At 37.3% G+C, this 19586-nt stretch overlaps 1 protein-coding gene across 1 annotated transcript in view; it reads left to right on the forward strand.

The window, feature by feature from the left end:
- LOC118554172 (fibrous sheath-interacting protein 2-like) overlaps nucleotides 1-19586 on the forward strand; it is a 70024-nt gene that overhangs the window by 41776 nt on the left and 8662 nt on the right. Inside the window, exons 17-21 of the mRNA XM_078065250.1 lie at nucleotides 11-2424; nucleotides 3566-12918; nucleotides 15668-16165; nucleotides 17190-17290; nucleotides 18376-18422. Coding sequence (XP_077921376.1) covers nucleotides 11-2424; nucleotides 3566-12918; nucleotides 15668-16165; nucleotides 17190-17290; nucleotides 18376-18422 — 12413 coding nt within the window. The remainder of the gene's footprint in view (nucleotides 1-10; nucleotides 2425-3565; nucleotides 12919-15667; nucleotides 16166-17189; nucleotides 17291-18375; nucleotides 18423-19586) is intronic.

Consider the following 19586-nt stretch of genomic DNA (forward strand, 5'->3'; position numbering starts at 1 on the left):
CCAAAGGCAGCCCTAATGTAAGTTTTAAAACAGACTTCAAAGCAAAATCAGAAGTTATCTCTTTGCCTAAATTCGGAACAAAACCACAGCTAGGACCTAGTGGTGCTAAAGCCAAAAGTACGTCCAGGTTAAGTCCTAGAGAGAAGACTTTCAGAGGCAGTCAGTCCAGTACTGCCATTGGTCTGCCATACCTGCTATCCACAGGGGATGCCGAAAACTCCTTGGTGAGAACAAAACTCCCCACTGCAGAACTAAAAATGTATGCCAAGGATATAGTAAGCAATATTCTGGAAACAATTGTGAATGAATTTCAAAAGGTGAGGCAAAACAGACTAATGGTAAATGTAAACACTTTAACTTCTGATCAAATCATGACAGCAAGTAAAATAGTTAACGCAGTTTTGCAAGGATTATATGCTACAAAGAATGACAATTTGGCCGACCAGATAAAAGGCTCATACTCACATGATCTCAAACTTTCACAGAGGAATTTTAAGACAATCTCTCTTGCAAATCCAGAAGTCCGTTTCTCTTTGGAGAATGTTTCTTCCCAGCTAGAGAAAATCGTCCCTAAAGAAGGTATTTTTAGTCAAATGTTTGATAAATGGCAAATGGAATCAAATGACATGGAAAATGAAAAATATAAGCTATTGATGATAGCTGAGACTGTTTTGAATGAAATTTCAATGAAAACAAAGGAATTAGAACAATCTGTTTCACTTTTAAATTTGTCACCTCTTGAGGCTTGTGAAAGCAGGTACCATAACTTTAAAAGAGCTGCTTCTGGAGCTGAGGGTTCCCAAGCACAAATTAATATATTTGGTCAGGAAATTGTTGAAAAGCTATTAGAAAAATTAGAGGTGTACTTCATGACTCAGAAGTTCAAAACAGATGGTAAAGAAATGCTAGAAAGCAAGAAAGAAACTACTGCTAAAAGTCAATGTGGCTCCTTAAGAACAAACAACCTCAACAATGTACCAATCTATAACGCAAAGCTGAAAGACAAAATACACGGGGGCTCTAGCCACCAAATTGCTCAAGAGATCATGGAAGGGGTTCTGAACACCTTAGAATCATTTGTAGACCTACAATTTAAACATATCTCTACATACGCTTTTTCTGAAATTGTGAAAATACCTATTGAAAACTTTTTTGCTGTCCAACAGAAGCCATTCATGAAAACAATATTGCCCAAGCTACAACCACTGAATAAGTTTCCTAATGGATCTAAATCAAGTAGTACGATTTCCCAGGAGAACATGCACAATACCCTTCGACAGCTTCACTCGTTCCATTCAGAACTGCTTACTTACGCTGCTAATACTGTCAATTACATGCTTGGTATACTTAAGAACAAGTTAGACAAAGGAAAATGCCAAATGGAACCATCTTCAATAAGCATATTTGAAAAAAACATTGTGGCAAGTCAGATTATCAGCACACTGATGGACCAGTGTACTCACTTCTATGAGTCGATGATCAAAAGCCATCCAAAGGAAAATCTGCTCCAACTAGCTGAAAATGCCTGCACTGCCAATTGGCCCAGATTTGCAACTGGGACGGGAATGTTCACTTCAAAGTCAAAGGGAGTTAGCTGTAGGGATGATCTTCCACAAATCCCTGGCTTATTTTTTTATTCAGAGGAAGATAGTAAAGTAAAGGAGAAGGCTTCATCAAATCTACCTTCATGTGTCAAATACTCTACAGGAGATACCCTTAAAACCACAGAGCCGTTGGAAGGGCTCGAATCAGAACTTAAACTGTTGTATTCTAGAAGTGAAGCCCAAGGCCTTAGCCATTTTGATCAAGCCGTGAAAGGAAACAGCTCTCTCCCATTACAAAAACCACTTCAGAAATCCGGGGACTCTGTGCAAGCAGCACCAGAGCACCCCATGTCCTTCATAGAAATGGAAGAAGGTGAAAATCCAAAAGTTCTTCACTATGAGCTCCCCAAGCCAGTTATTAAGCCAAACCAAATACAGACAACCGTTTCTCCACTCAAAATAGGTATAGCTGCAGAAAATATTGTCAATACCATGCTGTTGAGTTATGGCCTTCCAAGCCAAACCCCATATACTAATGAAAGTATGGAAACAATGAAGCCATTTTTTGTATCAAAGGAAGGGCCTTTGTCTGTGATGTCTGAAGAACAAAAGGATGAGAAAAGTTTGCTTAAAATATGGGAAAAAAGAATCAGCTCTAAAACCAAAGAAGAAAACCAAAGCCTTGCAGCAAGTGGAAAAGATTTCACTTTACTGGAAAAGTGGAAAGATAAGTACCCAAAGTTAAAGAAACCAGAACCTCCTGAAGAGGCTGAAGTCACTGCTTTTGCAGATCAGGAACTGGGACCACATGAAATCCACCTAGTAGCAAGATATGTTACTACAGCTGTGGTCACACATTTCAAGAACTTTGAAACCAGAGGTGAGTGAGGGATGACTTATAAAGAGTTGGCATCATTTTAGAGAAAAAAACTCAATGAGTTTTGGCACTCTCACATCCAAGAAGCTGTATTCATTACTTCTCTGAAAATAGCCTTGGATTTGGGGTGGCTGATTAACTATGTGCTTTTAAACTGGTCAGTATGCTAAAAGAAAAAAAATGTTGAGCACATTTACCTAATTGTTATTTGAAGGAGTATTGTTCAGTTTTTGCTATCAACAGATGAAATTAAATGGGCATAATTTAAAGTGAGATATTTTGGGTGGGCATGAGTTATGACTATGACATGATGAAACCAGTTGTCTTGCTTGGGACATACAACTGCTCTAAAGGCAATTCCCAAATTGAAGTTCAAAGAGGGTTTTCTTTTTCATGTGCTTTTTAAAAAAAATGACTTCTTAAAGTATAGTCAGACTTCATACATAGTTGACTGTAATGATCCAACTTCTTTTTGAGATATACAGTTAAAGTCTTTGCAGTTATTGATGATAGAATTTATAAGAACAATGGCATTAAATTTCTTGTTCTGTTCATATTCCAGTGTTCTGACTTAAGTTCTTTTTAAGTACAGTACTCCAAACCCATGTTTACAAATAGGATATCTGCACTCCCTTTCTATGAATGCTTACATGCATATATTGGGTTGAACCATATGAAATAACCATTTTGTGTGTCAAAACTGTCAAACATCAGTAGTTTCATCCAGTTCAATTTACTGTATACTATATAGTCCCAAACTAGATAATTAGATAAACAGCTGAAAATATTTTCAAGAATTATATGAGGTCTGTAGTCATCACTGGAATCACTCTAGGGCTTTGCAACCAAAGCTAAAAATCATTTCTCTGCCCTAGGATTTCCAGCTTTTAATTCCTTATACAAGGAAGAAACGAGCAGTTAGAGATCTGAATTCTATTAGGCTATTTTCTTAACTTCATGGCCGAAGTAAGGTTCCACAGGTGGGAAATAGAGATTTGAAGACAACTCAGGTCCGAAATTTCTTGACTAGGTTTTTCTATTTCTTGAGTTAGGTAAAATTCATGTATAAAATATTGCTAGTATTTTGAATGCTCAACATTTTCCCTTAATGCATGTTAAAAATAGTAATGTTTTCTGTTTTAAGGTCCTCTTGATGAAAAAGTATTTGTTTCCACACCGTTAAGGAAAAAATATAAATCAAAACAGCCTCTAAGAAGCATTAACTATGATACTTCACTTTATCAATTTTGTGAACATCTCACTGAATTGGTTATTTCCTATATAATGTCAAGCATTTGTGATTGTACTGAAGATGGTGGAACAAAACAGAAATCACTGGAAAACCAAGATGCAGCTTTTAGCAAGTTTATTTTAATTCATTCACAAGTATTTGTAAGTCGGTCAGTTTCTATCAGAGGACTTGCTTTAAGCATTTCTGAAATCATTATTCGAATCCTTTTTAATAGCGACATTTTAAAGGTAGACATTACACAAGAAATGGTTTCTGAGAAAACAAAATATATTTACTGCCCAAGAGTAGCTGTGGCTGACTTCGATGATCTCTTTCAGGATCTCTTAATAGGAGTGATCCATGTTCTGTCCAAGGAAATAGGAATAAAGCATCAGCCTGACAGGAGAGGAAGAAACAAACCACTCTCCAGGCTTAAAAGTCATAGTTTGCCCATTCGCAACAAAACCAAAACTATGAAAAGACAGACAGGCTCCAGAAGTTGGAAATCACCTATTCACCGAATTAATCAACTAGTACAGAAAAATAAACTAAATTCTCTGGCATGCAAATTAGGCACTCTGGTTGGTAGCCTAAAAACTCATGAATCCAAAGAAGTAGTCAATAAAATTTCTAATATTGTTTTCAATTTGGTTTTGCCAGATGAATGTCCAAACTGGAATATGGACTCTGGTAAAATATCACGAAAAAGGTTCCTATCTTCAAATAACCAGCAAAGTCATAGAATACCTAGAAATAACCCAGGGCTCTCCCCAAAATCAGTTTTGCTTCTGAACATTGTATGTGAGAAATTTATTAAAACACTTTTGGAAGAATGTACAGCCAACAACCTCCTTACAGATGGTGCTGTTTCTGGTGAAATACCAGCAGAAGGCCAACTGCCCAACATACTTCAAAACATAGAGAATTATTGCAGGGGAACAATGGACCGTGGCTCACCATTTGAAGAAAATAACATGTCAGCCCTTTTGGAAAATCTGGCAGAAATAGAGCAAGAATCTTTGCTTAGTATTACTTCCCATACCTTGGTAAAATCCTTAATGGAAAAACTGTCCTGTGGTATAAACCGACCTCCCAGAAGTCCACTTTTTGCAAACAAGCATTTAATGTATAGAAGAAGACAAAGACTCCCTGGTTTCCCAAAAAGAGAAAGGCCAAAATTAAAAGAATCAAGACAGGGTAAATGCTCTGCAAGATTCATGAATTATGACAGCAAGCCTTTGAGAGAACCACTGAATAATCTCACTGTAACTCATTCCAAAATACAAGCCCCATTTGGTAAGCAGTTTTCAGGAAAATTCCCTCCTCTACCTCCTCTTCGAAGACCAGGTAAAAAGGAAGAGAATGCAACAGCTATTCTTAACATGCAATATCCAGGAGGCATGAACACAGGAGTTTACTCTGCCACATTTCTGGAGGAAATAATTGCAGACATTTTCCTTAATCTCTCCACCTCTTTGCGGGGCAAAAATGTAAACATCACTGAAGCTCAGCTCAATGAGATAAATATATTAGATGTCAACTCTGTGGTGAATGAGTTTAACAATGCTCGAGTCACTGTTTTACGAGATGTTGAAGAAAGGGTATGTTTTCCACCAATTGATAAAGAAACTGTTAGGAAGATTGTTGACTCAGTTAATAGTGCTGTTTCATGGGAATATGCATTACAAGTTACTGGTGGCAGTCATCTGACACATGCTACCACCTCAATAGCAGAACAGATAACTAACGGCATATTGAGAGAGAGTGCAGACTACCAACTCCCACCGTGCTTTGTAGGAAAGCTCAGGCCTAATTCATATTACCCTCTTAAAGCTGAAAATATACTGCGGAAACTTCAAAACAACCTGAGAGAACTTAATTACCAAGGTCAACATTCAATGGGCTATACTACCATGTTATCACACTCATTTTTAGAAGATGTCATCAGGAAGTTATTATCTCAGCTCATTTCTCCACCCTGCAAGCCTTCGTGCTTGGGAAAGAAGTATTTATTGACTTCAGATTTTAATGAGGTATCCACCTGTATAATAAATAAGATTTTGTCAGCCATTTCAAAGCATAAGATTTGGCTCACTAAATATGATTGTCAACATCTATATACAGAAAAAAGCCTTCAAAATATGGTGGAGTCTGTTTATAATAATGTTTTAGAGATGTCTGACTCTCTTGTGTCAGTCCAGAAAAGTATAGTAAGCCAAAGCCCAATTATGATTGACCGAATGGCCAGTCTCATTATTCAAGAGATTATTGAAAATCATCTTCAACCCTTTTTGTGTGGAGAGGGCTTACCTTGTTCAATGACTTCACCAGATGAAATATCAGATATGGTTAAAGAGGTTCTCAGTGAGGTCACAGGGTCACATAGACCGCAGAAGCCATCATCACTAGGTATGGACTTTTATCCTAATGCATTTGTAGAAGATATTGTTGCCCGGCTATTATCAAAGGTCTTCAATCCAATATATAACACTGAATGTGAACTGGATAAAATGACCCAAAAAATAGTAAACTCAATAAATAACCATTTTAACAAAGCTAAAATCTGCATTCTTCGTGATGACCAAGAGCAGTCTTTCCCCACTGTAGATCTAGACACTGTGGATGAACTCGTCAGTTCAGTTTATGAGAATGTTCTGCAACAGCATGGACTAACCACTGAGGTTGATAATGAAGAACTCAAAGACAGTGATATTTTTGCAGAAAATGTTACCAATTTAATTGTAGCCGCTATTTCTGATTATCTTTTTCACCCACTGTTTTCTGGGGACTTGTCGTCTTCCTCCTATGCTACTTTAACAGCAGAGAACATTATTCAGAACATCTTTAGCGGCAGCAGTGAATCTACCAAACCAAGCCAGCATTTATCTCCATATAACACCTTGCTGCCATACACACTTTTAGAAGACATAATTAGAGTGCTGTTATCTAGAATCTTTCCTTCTACATATAACATGGTTCCATACAGCAAAACTCCAAAAGGTAGATCAGGAATTAATTGTGATGAAATCTCTTCAAAGCTAATCAGTGATATTAGGATGAAAATTTCCCAACATGAAATTCGATTTTCAAAAGATGAAGAAGAAACCAAATCTATTTATTCAGAGGATGATGTTCAGCATCTCGTTGATTCTGTACTTAGAAATATGTTGCAAAACTCTGGGTCTCAAGAAGCAGTTGAGCACAATATTACAAGCAGTAACAATGTTCTTATTGATAGAATAGCAGGTTTTATCATTAAAAATATCTGTCAACAGCATCTCCATCCATTTGTGTATGGAAAGTCATTACTTCCTCCATCATATACATACTTTGATGATGTGAGAAGGCAGCATTTTTTTGCCGGTGTTTACTCCTCAGCCTTTTTGGAAGATGTAATCTCTGGGGTTTTAAGCAAAATATTCCACAGGGTGTTAGGTATTGTGCAAACAAACTCATTAAGAGATTCAGGAAAAGAACTGTTGGAAACAGCTGAAAAACTCATATATTTGATAACGGAAGAATTCTCAAAAGCTCAAGTTAGCATCCTAGAAAATGCTAAGGAACAATTATGTTTGCCACCAGTGCATACAGAAGTAGTGATCGAAATTATTGACACGGCATATAGCAAAGTTTTACAAGAATATGAACTGGAACCTGGTAAAGACTTTCTCAATGATACAAAAACATTGGCTGAAAGGGTAACTAAAATTATCCTGGCTGAAGTTTTTGATTTCCAAATTCATCCAGATTTCATAGCAAAGCTGCCTTTTAAATCATATTCAAGACTCCATGCTGATGCTTTGATAAAGAGAGTTCATTATGCTATTAGTAAATCAAGACTCCAGAGACAGACTTATACACCATATACCACCATATTATCACATACACATTTGGAAAAAATCGTCACTCAGGTTTTATCTCAGATAAATCCATTGAACTGCAGTGCAGAAGACCCAGACATTTTGCAGTCAGACTTCCACAACACAGTTGTGAGGCTGATTGATGAGATCATGTCAATAATTTCTAAACATGCAATATGCATTATTAAACATGGAAATGAAAAACAAAATGCGATTTCAGAGAAAGATATCCAGGCTATGATTGATGCCATTTATGCCGATATTTCTCATTCAAATCTATACCAGTCTCTTACAAAAGATAAAAAAGGCAAAAGTAATATACCTATTACGAAAATAGCAAGTTATATAATAAAAGAAATATTTAACCATCATCTTGAGTCATTTTTATCTGCAGATAAAACTCTTCCTTCAGGTACAGTGGGTCAAACTTATCAACAGAGAGCAACAGATCCTCAACAAAGAGAATTGTTGTTTATTGTGAATTCAGCTGTCTTTTTAGAGGATGTAATTTCTGATCTTTTATGCAGAATCCTTTATGTATTCTCACATAATGTCTTGGCTGCCGAAAACCCATGTAAAGCAAAAACCAATGTAACTAACATTGTTACAACATTAGTAAAATCAATTGTGCTGGAATTCACCACATCAGAAATTTTAGTTGCAGATCACTTGGATGAAAATCTGTATTTTTCAGAAGGATATAAAGAAATAGTCAAAAAAACTGTCAGCCTAATTTATGAAAAACTATTAGATGATTATAAATCTCTGATTCATATTTATAGAGCTATACAAAGTGATGCTGTCAGTTTTGGGCAAAAAATATGTTATTTGCTATTAGGAGAAATTTATGATTCTCAAGTGGAGTCATTAGTTTTGGGAGAATTATCAGCTTCTTCCTATTCCTCCCTCCAAGATGAAAACATCATCAGAAATGTGCTTGACAGCATCAACGATGACAGCCATGTCTTGCCATCATGCATCACTGTATTGCCGCGTTCCCTTTTAGAAGATATTACTTACAAGCTTCTAGCACATATATTCCCTTCATCTGAGACTGAAACTGAACTCAATGAGAAAGAGGTGCCACCAGATTATGAGTTTGTGAATGCAGCTTCAAAACTGACAGATGAAATTATAACAGAAATTTCTGAACATGAAATTAGACTTGCCACAGCAGGGGAGCACGTGGAAAGTATGCAATTAGAGGCAAGTGAGAACTTTGTTAACTCCATATGTAATGGTATTATGAAAAAACTTAAATTAGAAAATGAAACAAAGAGTGATACATACAAAAAGGGAGGCTCGTTCCTCAGGAAAATAGCTGGTTTCATTATGAAAGAAATTGTGGACCACCATCTGCAGCCATTTTTACATGATGAAGAATCACCTCCCTGTGACTTACCCAAAAATGACCATATCATTGAACTCTTGAATCCTGATAAAGAAAAAATACTCACAGGCTTCCCACAGGCTTCTGTGTATTCTGCTACATTTTTGGAAGATGTCATAATTGACCTTGTTCGCAAATTTTATACTCTCCCAAGTATTGCTGAAAACCCTAAGAACAAAGAGACATCAGAAAAAGACCCCATGGGCATGGCTATAAAATTTGCAAATGCCCTGGTAGGAGAATTTAGGAAAAGTAAAATTAAAGTCCTAGCAAATTCCGGAGAAATGTTTTCTTTTCCACCAATAGATAAAGAGACAGTCAATAACATATCTGATTCTGTGTATGATGAAGTCATAGAAATGTATGGATCTAACAATGTTCAGAAAGGTGATAGAAGTAACATTGTTATAGAGATGATAGCTGCTTTAGCCAAAAAGGCAATCTCTGCTTTCAAGATTCAACCACTTTTTTCAGGAGACTGGTCTTCCACCTTCTTTTCATTTCTAAATGTGGAGAACATCATCCAAAGAGTTCAACACCTACCATATAATACCTTTACAAAAATAAATAAAAGCTTGAAGGAGAACCCAGTTTCTTCACTAGAACAATTACCTACACTTACTCCTCTAACCTCAGGCCTGAAAGACATAATGGACACTTTGGAAATAGGTAGAGGAGCACTTCATGGAAAAGAGAATTTCAAAAAGGAGAAGACATTTATGAAGACAGGCAGCATCCAGGAGCCGATATGTACCGCTCTAAATAGCATTGTGAAGGGCGAATTAACTACCCTAGCATCAGGTTTAGTTGGAGGTGTGGCAGATAAAAAGAAAGGGGATGAAAAGAAAAAGGAAAGGTCAATTGGAAAAGAGAATGAGAAGGCATCAAAAGTTACTTCTCCAACAACTACTGTAGAAAGTGAAGATACTCGGGGACCAGATTTGAGTATGGCACCTAAAAAGAATGAAAGCAAGAAGAAAGACACTTTGGGTATAAAAGAGGAAAAAGGGCAAGATGATGAGGTATACCAACATCTTTCATCAGCTACTGATGATACAAAAAACAAGAAGGTTGTCCTGGAACCAGATTTAAAAATAGATAAAAAGAAGAGTGACAAGAAAAGAGGGAGTTCATTAGAAAAAGACAATAGACCTTCTGAATTACCATCTCTGAAATCCAAAGTGAGAAATAGAAAGATCCAAGAGAAGAGGAGAGATTCTCCAGCTTATGGAGTTACAGATGACAAAAAGACCTTGCGTCTTAAACGTGTCCAAAATTTCACTGAAAGCATTCACAGAAATGTTTTATTATTGTCTCCTTTCCGAGAACCAGTAGATGATTCAAAATCCCCAAATCCCCTAGGTGATAAAGCGGTATATGTAACTCAAGCAGATGGCAAGGGTTTTGCCCAGCCTGACTCAACAAATCCAGCTAAACACAATGCTCTTGCAAAAGAGGAAGAGAATAAAAAAAGTAAAGATAAAGAGATTAAAAGTAAACCTAGTAAACCAGACAATCCACCAGAAAATAACCGTGGGATTTTTCCTGCTAACTTTTTAGAAGATGTTCTCTCGGAAATAGTAAACAAATTGGTTTTTGATTCCTCACTGGGTACAGATGATGCATGTCAAAATGTAACCAAAAATGTAAATCAGACTGAGCTCTATGACACAGCTATGAAACTGATTGATTCCCTGTTAAAGGAGTTTTCAGATGCTCAAATTAAAGTATTGAACCTAGGTCAGGGAAGTCAGTTCCTCCCATGTACAGATAAAGTTTCATCAGTTCACAATGTACCTCTCAGGCAAAAAGAACCATCTGTGAATAAAGCACCTCGAGAGAAAAAAACGGCAGCTGCAACTAAGATGGATTCTTTAGATGAGGCACCTTCTATGGCTAACATACCATCAAGCAATAAAATGTTGGTCAACAAGATTGTCCACTCCTCTATATGCAATATTTTGCAGGAATATAGATCTCAAGACTCCATTTATAAAGACATAAATAGTAATGGTGAAAATTTAGCAAGAAAGCTAGCTAATGCAGTGATAGAAGAAATTTTTCAGCATCAGCTAAACTTGCTACTTTATGATGAGGTGCCGGCTGCAGCATGTTTGCCTCTAGAATCTAAGGAGGTTATGAAAAAGGTCCATAAGGTAGTCCAAACAGCCTGCAAAGAATGTCAAACATCATCGCCATATACCATAATGCTACCTTATGAATTTTTAGAAAGTATAATTTCTTTTCTTTTATCAAAAATTTTCTCAACAGTAGCCAATGCTAAAACAGAAATATCCGAAGATAATTTGCATGCAGAACTGGATTTCCTTCAAATGAAGTTAGTAAGTACAATTATGACGGAGATCTCCAAAGATAAAGATATGATTGTACAGTATGTAGAATCCTTACATCCTAATGATGATGAAATTATTCAATTAGTGGCTCAGACTATTTATAATAATCTCTTGCCACAATTTGGATCTCAAGAGCGCATACAAAATTGTGTCAGCAGTGGTTGCAAAATCCTTTCAGAAACCATAGTTAATTTAGTTGTACAGGAAGTGGCTGGCAACCAGTTGCAGAACTATTTTTCTGGAGAGCTAACGTCACATCAGTGTACAGAAGTTGACAGTGTTATTGAAAGTATCCTTAAAGATGTCATCCAAACCACTGAAGTTCCCCAGCCTCAGCCGTCACGGGCTTACAAACTGCCTTTTTACATAATAGAAGAAATTGCTGTGAATTTTTTGTCAAAGCTTTTATCTATGTTTCCAAAAGTGGATAAGAAACAAAACAATTCTCTAAACGCTGAAATGCAAACAATAATCTCAAAAATCCTAAATTCATTCCAAGAATATCTCTCTAAAAGTCGAATTATAGTAGTGCCACAGGCCAAAGAATCACCCACTGTATCTTTAGCAGACAGTACAACTATTGAAAAAGTAGTTACTTCTGTTTATAACAGTGTTTTAAGGCGCTCTGGCTCCCATATTTCAGTGTATAAAGATTTAATGGGTAAGAGCAATGTCCTTTCTGATATAATAGGATTTTTAATGGTGAAGGAAATTTCCAATTCAGAACTTCATCCTCAAGTAGAAGAAGAAGCATCAAGTTCAGAGTTAGTTCTGGAAGCTGTCAAAATTATGGAAAAAGTGGTTAAGATCATTGATGACCTTAAGTCAGAGAAAAAGCCTTCAACCAAAAAAGAGACTGTGTTAGATGCTAGATTTTTAGAGGAAATGCTGGCCTTGTTCTTGGCTAAACTAGTAAAGTTGCCAAGTGCCTCAAGCAGAGATGTGAAAAACTTATCAAAGTCTGAGGTAAATAAAATTGCATCTCAATTGACAAAATCTGTGACAGCTGAAATTTCCAGAAATAACATTAGTGTTGTAGCTGATAAACCTGAAGAAACATTTTTAAGTCCAGAAAGTACAGAAATTATTTCTCAGATCGTCGATTCTGTTTATAATCAGGTACTACAACAATCTGGAACTCATGAAGAACTTTATTATGACATGAAAGGTACAAACAATGTCTTCCCTAAAGAGGTAGCTTCTTTACTCATCAGTAAAATTTCCAATTGTCCATTAGAAACAATTAGCCCAAAAGATTCACAGGCTGATCTCTTTGGCGATTTGGATCTTAGTCGAATTGTTGAAAAGGTGCATGAGCATGCTGTTAAAAGAGGGCCTGAGCTAGAGCAAAAAGAATTAGGTCAAGATTTAAGTGAAGAGGAACTTCCAATTAAAATAATTCCTCACCTTGGGAAACAACCAATCAATATCGATCCAGACATTGTGGCAGATCACCTAGGAGTCATTTCTATAAAAACACAACCTCTTGAGAAACTGCAGTTGGAGTGTTTAACTAGAACCGGATGCAGCATCAAGGAACTGAGAAGACTGTCAATGAGTGGGAGGAGTCACTCAATAGGCATACCTGATGCAGGAAAGCAAAAGCGAGAAAGACGCATCTCATTGGATGAGGTGGGACGACTGAATGTAAAACCATTAGAGGTAAGTGCTAAACGCAATGGTGAAAAGAAATGAGTAGTTACTGAGACCTGGTTGTCCTGTGATTTCCTTCCTCGGGGAGGTCTATGGGAATGCATTTATAAAATATGGTCAATTTCCTCTTGCCCAGCACAGTAGAATTGGGACACTATGATTCAGCCACTTCTCTGCTTTCCTGGGACTCACCCATCAGCAGTGTGGCTCAGTGTAAAAGTGGCAGGCTATTTTCCATTAGCCAGTCAGACTAAACTGCCATTTCTTGAAGAATGGAATACAGGGAAATACCCTTACCAGCAAACAGGACTGAATGGAACTGTAGTCCTCATTTGGCAACCCGAAAGAAATGCAATTTTTATAGTCCCCACAGTTCTTTTTAATGGATATACATTATCATAATATTATATGGGTCCAAAAGGGCCAGTTAGAATAACAGGTCAACCTGTTAAAGATTGAAATCCTCAAACTTAAGGCTCCACAGTAGTATTGTTTTTACTTAGCAACATTCATCAACAAACATCAGACTGCAAGCTCTTTAGAGTTCATTTGCTTCTTCTTATTTCACTTCCATTACATAATACTCTCCCAGTTCCCTATACTCTTACATACTCAGGAGGGACCCAGTTTCTTTCCTAGTCTACCCTTGTTCTAGACCCAGCTGTCTTCATACTTCTATTTTTATGAACTAGTTTTTCTACAGTCTTATATTTGGGCTTTAAATATACTTTAAAGGGGCTTGAAATGCCAAAACACTGTCCTTGGTACAACATAACAATTGAAAAAGTAGTTCTGTTTACAGATCTTAGGGCACGAGGACATAGGGATGGTCTTTCCGGGAGATGGAGTTACACTAATCCAGCCCCACATTCTCACATAATACCAAAGTCCATCTGCATAAATGAGCCTCCTGCAAGGATGATGGTGTGCACTCACACTCAGTATATAGTCTGTGATTTACAAACTGAGCAAAGTTCTATAGAACCAGCCTGCTTGGAGCACAAGCCTAGGAGCGTGTTTTCCTTAGCATTATTTTCCAGCCCACTGAACTAAGTCTCAGAGCTGGTGAATACATTACGGATCTTTTTTTTTTTTTAGTCTCAAATACTGAGATTGTCGTAGGCACTGATGGAGTCTCCTTGGTCCTTAGTTTCTTGGACCAGTTGAAGGTCCTTTCCAGTTCTAAAATGTCCTTTTCTCTCTATAGAACATTACCTCTAAGTGATTACCTCTGAATCACCTGTCAGTTTTGGCTACCTGCTTTCTTCTTTTACATCCTTTATCAGTACTTTAACTATCTCTTTATAGCCCACAGAAAGTTGGAAGAGAATAGCTAATCCAAAGAAACTACTGCTGCTACTCGTAAGGGAAGCAAAAGCTATCTCAGGGAAAGCAAACAGACTTAGCTAGCTCAGTTAAGACAGATGCTTTGCAGCTAGGTGGACGGTGGTGCTGACCATCCCCAACACGGGCATGGAGGTTTCAGAAAGAACGGGAGATCAGTTTAAGGAACCCAGGCAACTCCCAGGCTAGTCCTCAGTCAGGAATCCATAAGCAGTGCTTCATTTGCTATTCTGAGGTACCAAAGCTTCCCAACACACCAGACAAACGCCTCTCAAAGATTCCTACAGTTACACATCCTGGAGCCATAGCGATGACTCTGAGCTTTTGAACCACTATTTCCCTCCCCCAGCACAGATCATCAAGACTGATCATGTTTCAGTTTCTTACAGGAGTTCTTCTTTCATTTTGTTTTGCACAAAAGATACTACTGTAAAGGCAGCATTTATCTGAAACTCTGGGTTGCAGTTTTACAGAGATCTAAGAATGATAACCCAAATTAATGTAAAGGTTCTGTGGCATCATCAAAGGCTACAGAAATGAAAAAGTCATTTATGACTGTCTTTTCCTTGATCTGTCTTTACCATTGCAAAATGGAAAGTAACATTTGACCAGGGAGGTGAGGAGGAATGAAAAGTTACTCTCTAAAGCTCCCTTTGGAAAATATGTTCAAGGGTTAGAATGTGGAGGGTGAAAAGTGAACATGCGAAGTCTTTCACAATCATGTTTTAAAATCCAGGTCAGCCAATACCTTGTCTTTTGTTCATGAAAATATATACATTTAGATTGCTCTTATGATTGGTTCTCTCACTAAGAAGTTTAGAAAAACATGTCCTAAGTCTGTCACAGAACTTTCCAGGTAAATGATGAAAACAGAATGTAATTACAGTATTTGTGCATTTTGCATTTCTTGGCAAGTAAAAAGTAAAATTTGAAGCAAAAACAAAACTTACTAGGGTTCCCTTCTTTGGACTGGATAACATTATTCTTTTTTTTTAAGATTTTTTATTTTTTATTAGAGAGAGAGTACAAGCAGGGGGAGGGGCAGGCAGAGGGAGAGGGAGAAGCAGGCTCCCTGCTCAGCAGGGAGCCCGATGCGGGGCTCGATCCTAGGACCCCGGGATCATGACCTGAGCCGAAGGCAGACACTTAACCATCTGAGCCACCCAGGCGGCCCAAGGATAACATTATTCTTGAATGCAAAAAAAGGATTACTGAAATGAGCAAATATTGCTTATGATTTTTATTTATTTCTTCTTTTAAATATATCACATATTATTACTCTACCAGTAAGTGGCATTTGAGGATAATTTTACTAAATTGAAACTGAAAACCATGTGAAAATTGCTTTATTACTATAGAACCATAGGAAAAATGACTGAGGCAATAGTTTTTAATATTTTCTCTTCAATTCCAGACTGCTAGTAGGAATTCATTTCAGAACTTAATAAAGCCTGACATCACCAAAGTGGAGCTTTTAAAAGATGTCCACAGCAAAAAAGATCTTATCATTCGTTTGGTAACTCATGATATTAATCAAGAAGTTTCAGAAAATAAAGTGGAAGAGGGCTTAACTTCTGATGAAGATGAAGTTGTTTTACAAGACATTGAGAAAGAAGAACTTCCAGAAGGCCCTTTGGAAGATCAAGTAAAAGAAAAGATAAAGCCCATTATAAGCACAGTGGCTTTTCCCAAGCCACTGAAGAGCAAGAGAAATCTGAAAAAATTTTTGTCACTAGGAAAATGTTGTCATTGCAAATCCACTGAAACTACAGCAAATACTGAAGCATCACCAAATCAATGGACAGAATCTGAGGAGACACAACGAAGAATTGTTTTTAATTCTGATACGACTACCTCCAAATCCTCGACTGGCACAGATTCTTCCTTTTGGGAGAGAAAGACACAACTAAGTGTAAGTGACAAATGGGACTCTCAGTGACCGGGTTTCTATAGAGAAGGTACAGAGTTTCACAAACTTAGTCCAAGTAATTTACATTGGGTAGGAAGAAGAGGGCAAAAACTGAATCCGGGCAGTCTCTCCCAACTTTGATGATATTTACAACCACAGGGAAATGACTAACAGATGAAGTCAGAAGCCTCAATTGAAGAAAAATAGATCATGGAAAATGTCCTAGGTTAGTCAGAAGGACAAGAAAAACAGAAAAAGGAAACCAGTTAGGAGAAAAGCAGTCTAATTATTTAAAATCATATATTTAATTTTTCTTTATACTCTGACCTATAAATAGTCACTGGAAGTTTTGTTTGCAGAAACTCCATGCCAGTGGGCAGGACCAGAAAATGGGCTGGAGGGGAGTAAAAAGATTCATGCAAATTCGGCCTATCTGGGTTTGAATTCTGGCTTTGCCACTTAGTAGCTATGTGACCTTTGGGCAAGCTACTCTCAAAAATTCCTTACCCAACTTGTTGAAACGTAGCAAGTTACTCAAAGTATGTTGAATATTCCTCAGTCCATAAGCCCCACTATCACTCTGACACACAGCTCCTGTCCCTGGTTCTGTATCATTCTGGTGACTGATCACTTATCATCCTCTTGGGTTAGCCCTACCAAAAAAAAAAAAAAAATTGCACTGTACATGCATTTGGAAGATACACATGATTTAGGATTTCCTGGTGAGACAATCCCCCTGGATTATCCATTTGCAATGATTTCCAGGTTAACCCAGAAACTACAAGAAAACACAGAGATACAACTCTGGCCAATTCAGAGGCTCACCAGGACAAAATAGCCTCAACACAAACTCACATTTGTTTATTAGGATCTATTTATTAGGAAGCCATGTGAGATTTTAGGGGCAAACACAGTGTGCCTGATCAGAATGCTGGCTACATAGATAACTAAGGAAACATTATAGTGTATTTTACTTAATTTATTACAAAATCTCCTTTTTATAATTACCTGACTTGTACTTTTCCAGAGAGAAGAAAGGAAAGCTAGTACTGAACCGGCATATTACTTCTTACATAGAATTATGAGTTCATCCTCATACAATGAAGAGGATCTGCCTTCATTTTCTAGGTACAGTCAATTAAAGCAATATGAGTTGGCTAAGAAAATAGAAATCCAAAATGAAAATTACATTAATGCGAAGCACGGGCCCCTCAAGTAAACATGTGAGAAAGCCAGTGTCTCTCCCCTCAAATTCCCCTCACTCCTTCCCCTCATTCTCCTCTGTGGTTACTTCCTGGGCCTCCCCTTTCCATGTTCTCTCCTATTTCTATTTATCTGGTCTCTACTTCCTTCTTTCTAGTATAGTGGTCTAGTATAGTTAGATTAAGTCTTTAATGTGTTAGATTCTGGAACCTAAGAGGCCCTGGGTCAACAGTAGTTCCTGCACTAAGGGCTTCCTACTTAGTTTCCTTATGTACCTAAACACTCAACAGTGTGGCACTGTCACAGGGATCCCCAAAATGGAGGGGTTATGTAAGTTGGAGCATTCAGGGAAGAATTCTCAAAAGCAGTGGAGTTTGAGTTGGGCCTTGAAGGATGGATGAGCTTTAGACAAGACCATCCAAATTGGGGAAGACTGTAAGAGAAAGGATGGACTCTGCAGTATTTATAGGAGACAAAGAGGAATAAAGTACACTGTAGACTTGAAGTCTGATTAACACTTTTTCTAGAATAGCCTAAACGTGCCTAAAATTGTTCCAGTGTTTATAAGAATATTCACAAACTGGGAAGCGTAGCATTTTGTATCATGGGAAAACTAGGGTATAAGGAGAAAAATCTACCTGATTGTAACTATATTCTTTTCTACTTGGCACTATGAAATTAAGGTGTCTTTTTGACCTGATGCCGTTTTAGGACACCTACCCCTGGCCCACCATTGATCCTTTCTCCCTTCAAGATTGTTGTAACAGATCTAAGTAGTAAAGCAGGTGACTCTCAATTATTTGTGTCACCGGAGAAGATGAGAGGGCATATATAAAACCAAATAAAAGTCAATGTAGCAGTCATTTTCACTTGATTTGAGAACTCAGAGACATACCATTCTAGATTTACTTCTATATGAGTAATGATTTTGACATTGTTCTTTTACTTAACCAGTATTCCTTCATGTATTAAATACATAGTAAATAAAATGTCTTTTACCTTTTTTTTAGTGATGATGATGATCGTCCCTCATATCCAAGTGCCAAAATAACAGAAGGTTGGATTGATTTTTTTTCTTAGATACTATTTAAAGCAGACTTTGTTCTTTGCATTGATAAAATTTCCTCTTATGAAACATGAAATTAACACTAAGTTTTCTAATAGGTTGACCTACTTTGGGGGAATAGTTAACATTAGCCAATGAGTTTGCTTTTTCTGAATCACCAAAATTTCATTAGTATAAAGTACATGAAGTACAAAATTTTTGGTATAAAGTACATGGTGTGATATTATGGGTTTAAAATTGCCATGCTTCTGTAGGAAATATCCAGAAAATATGGGTTTATCGCATCTAAATGTGGACTGGAGCTCATGCTGCGAGGATTTAATCTCTCTTTAAGAGTATATCCTTCCTTTGTAGGACTAGCTTAGCCCCAGTAAAATATATTTAAAAAGCTTTTATTTTTTTAAGATTTTACTTATTTATTTTTGAGAGAGAGCACTAGCATGGGGAGAGGCAGAGGGAAAGGGAGAAGCAGACTCCCTGCTGAGCAGGGAGCCTGCCCTGGGGCTCAGTCCCAGAACCCTGGGATCATGACCTGAGCCAAAGGCAGACCCTTAACAAACTAAGCCACTCAGGTGCCCCCAAAAGCTTTTAAAGCTAAAAATTAAACCTAAATTTATTTATGTTAGAATCTGGCTAGGGTAGACTCCACTTTATCTTTTGTGTCTGTTAGAACTGACTCATTAAAATATTTACAACTTGAGTTTTTAGTCCCCTATTCTTTTATTTTTTTTTCTGAGTACAATGTACTTCACAATACAAATTTAAAGAATTTTTAAAGCATGAAATAATATACAGTTTTCAAATATTTATTTTCCTACGTGATGTGGCCATCTCCCAGGTTTTTTTTAATTTTTTTATTGTTATGTTAATCACCATACATCATTAGTTTTTGATGTAGTGTTCCATGATTCATTGTTTGTGCATAACACCCAGTGCTCCATGCAGAACGTGCCCTCTTTAATACCCATCACCAGGCTAACCCATTCTCCCACCCCCCTCCCCTCTAGAACCCTCAGTTTGTTTTTCAGAGTCCATCGTCTCTCATGGTTCGTCTCCCCCTCCCGTTTCCCCCCCTTCATTCTTCCCCTCCGGCTATCGTCTTCTTCTTTTTTTTTTTCTTAACATATAATGTATTATTTGTTTCAGACGTACAGA

The sequence above is a fragment of the Halichoerus grypus genome, chromosome X (genome assembly GCF_964656455.1).
Source record: "Halichoerus grypus chromosome X, mHalGry1.hap1.1, whole genome shotgun sequence".
Taxonomy (NCBI): domain Eukaryota; kingdom Metazoa; phylum Chordata; class Mammalia; order Carnivora; family Phocidae; genus Halichoerus; species Halichoerus grypus.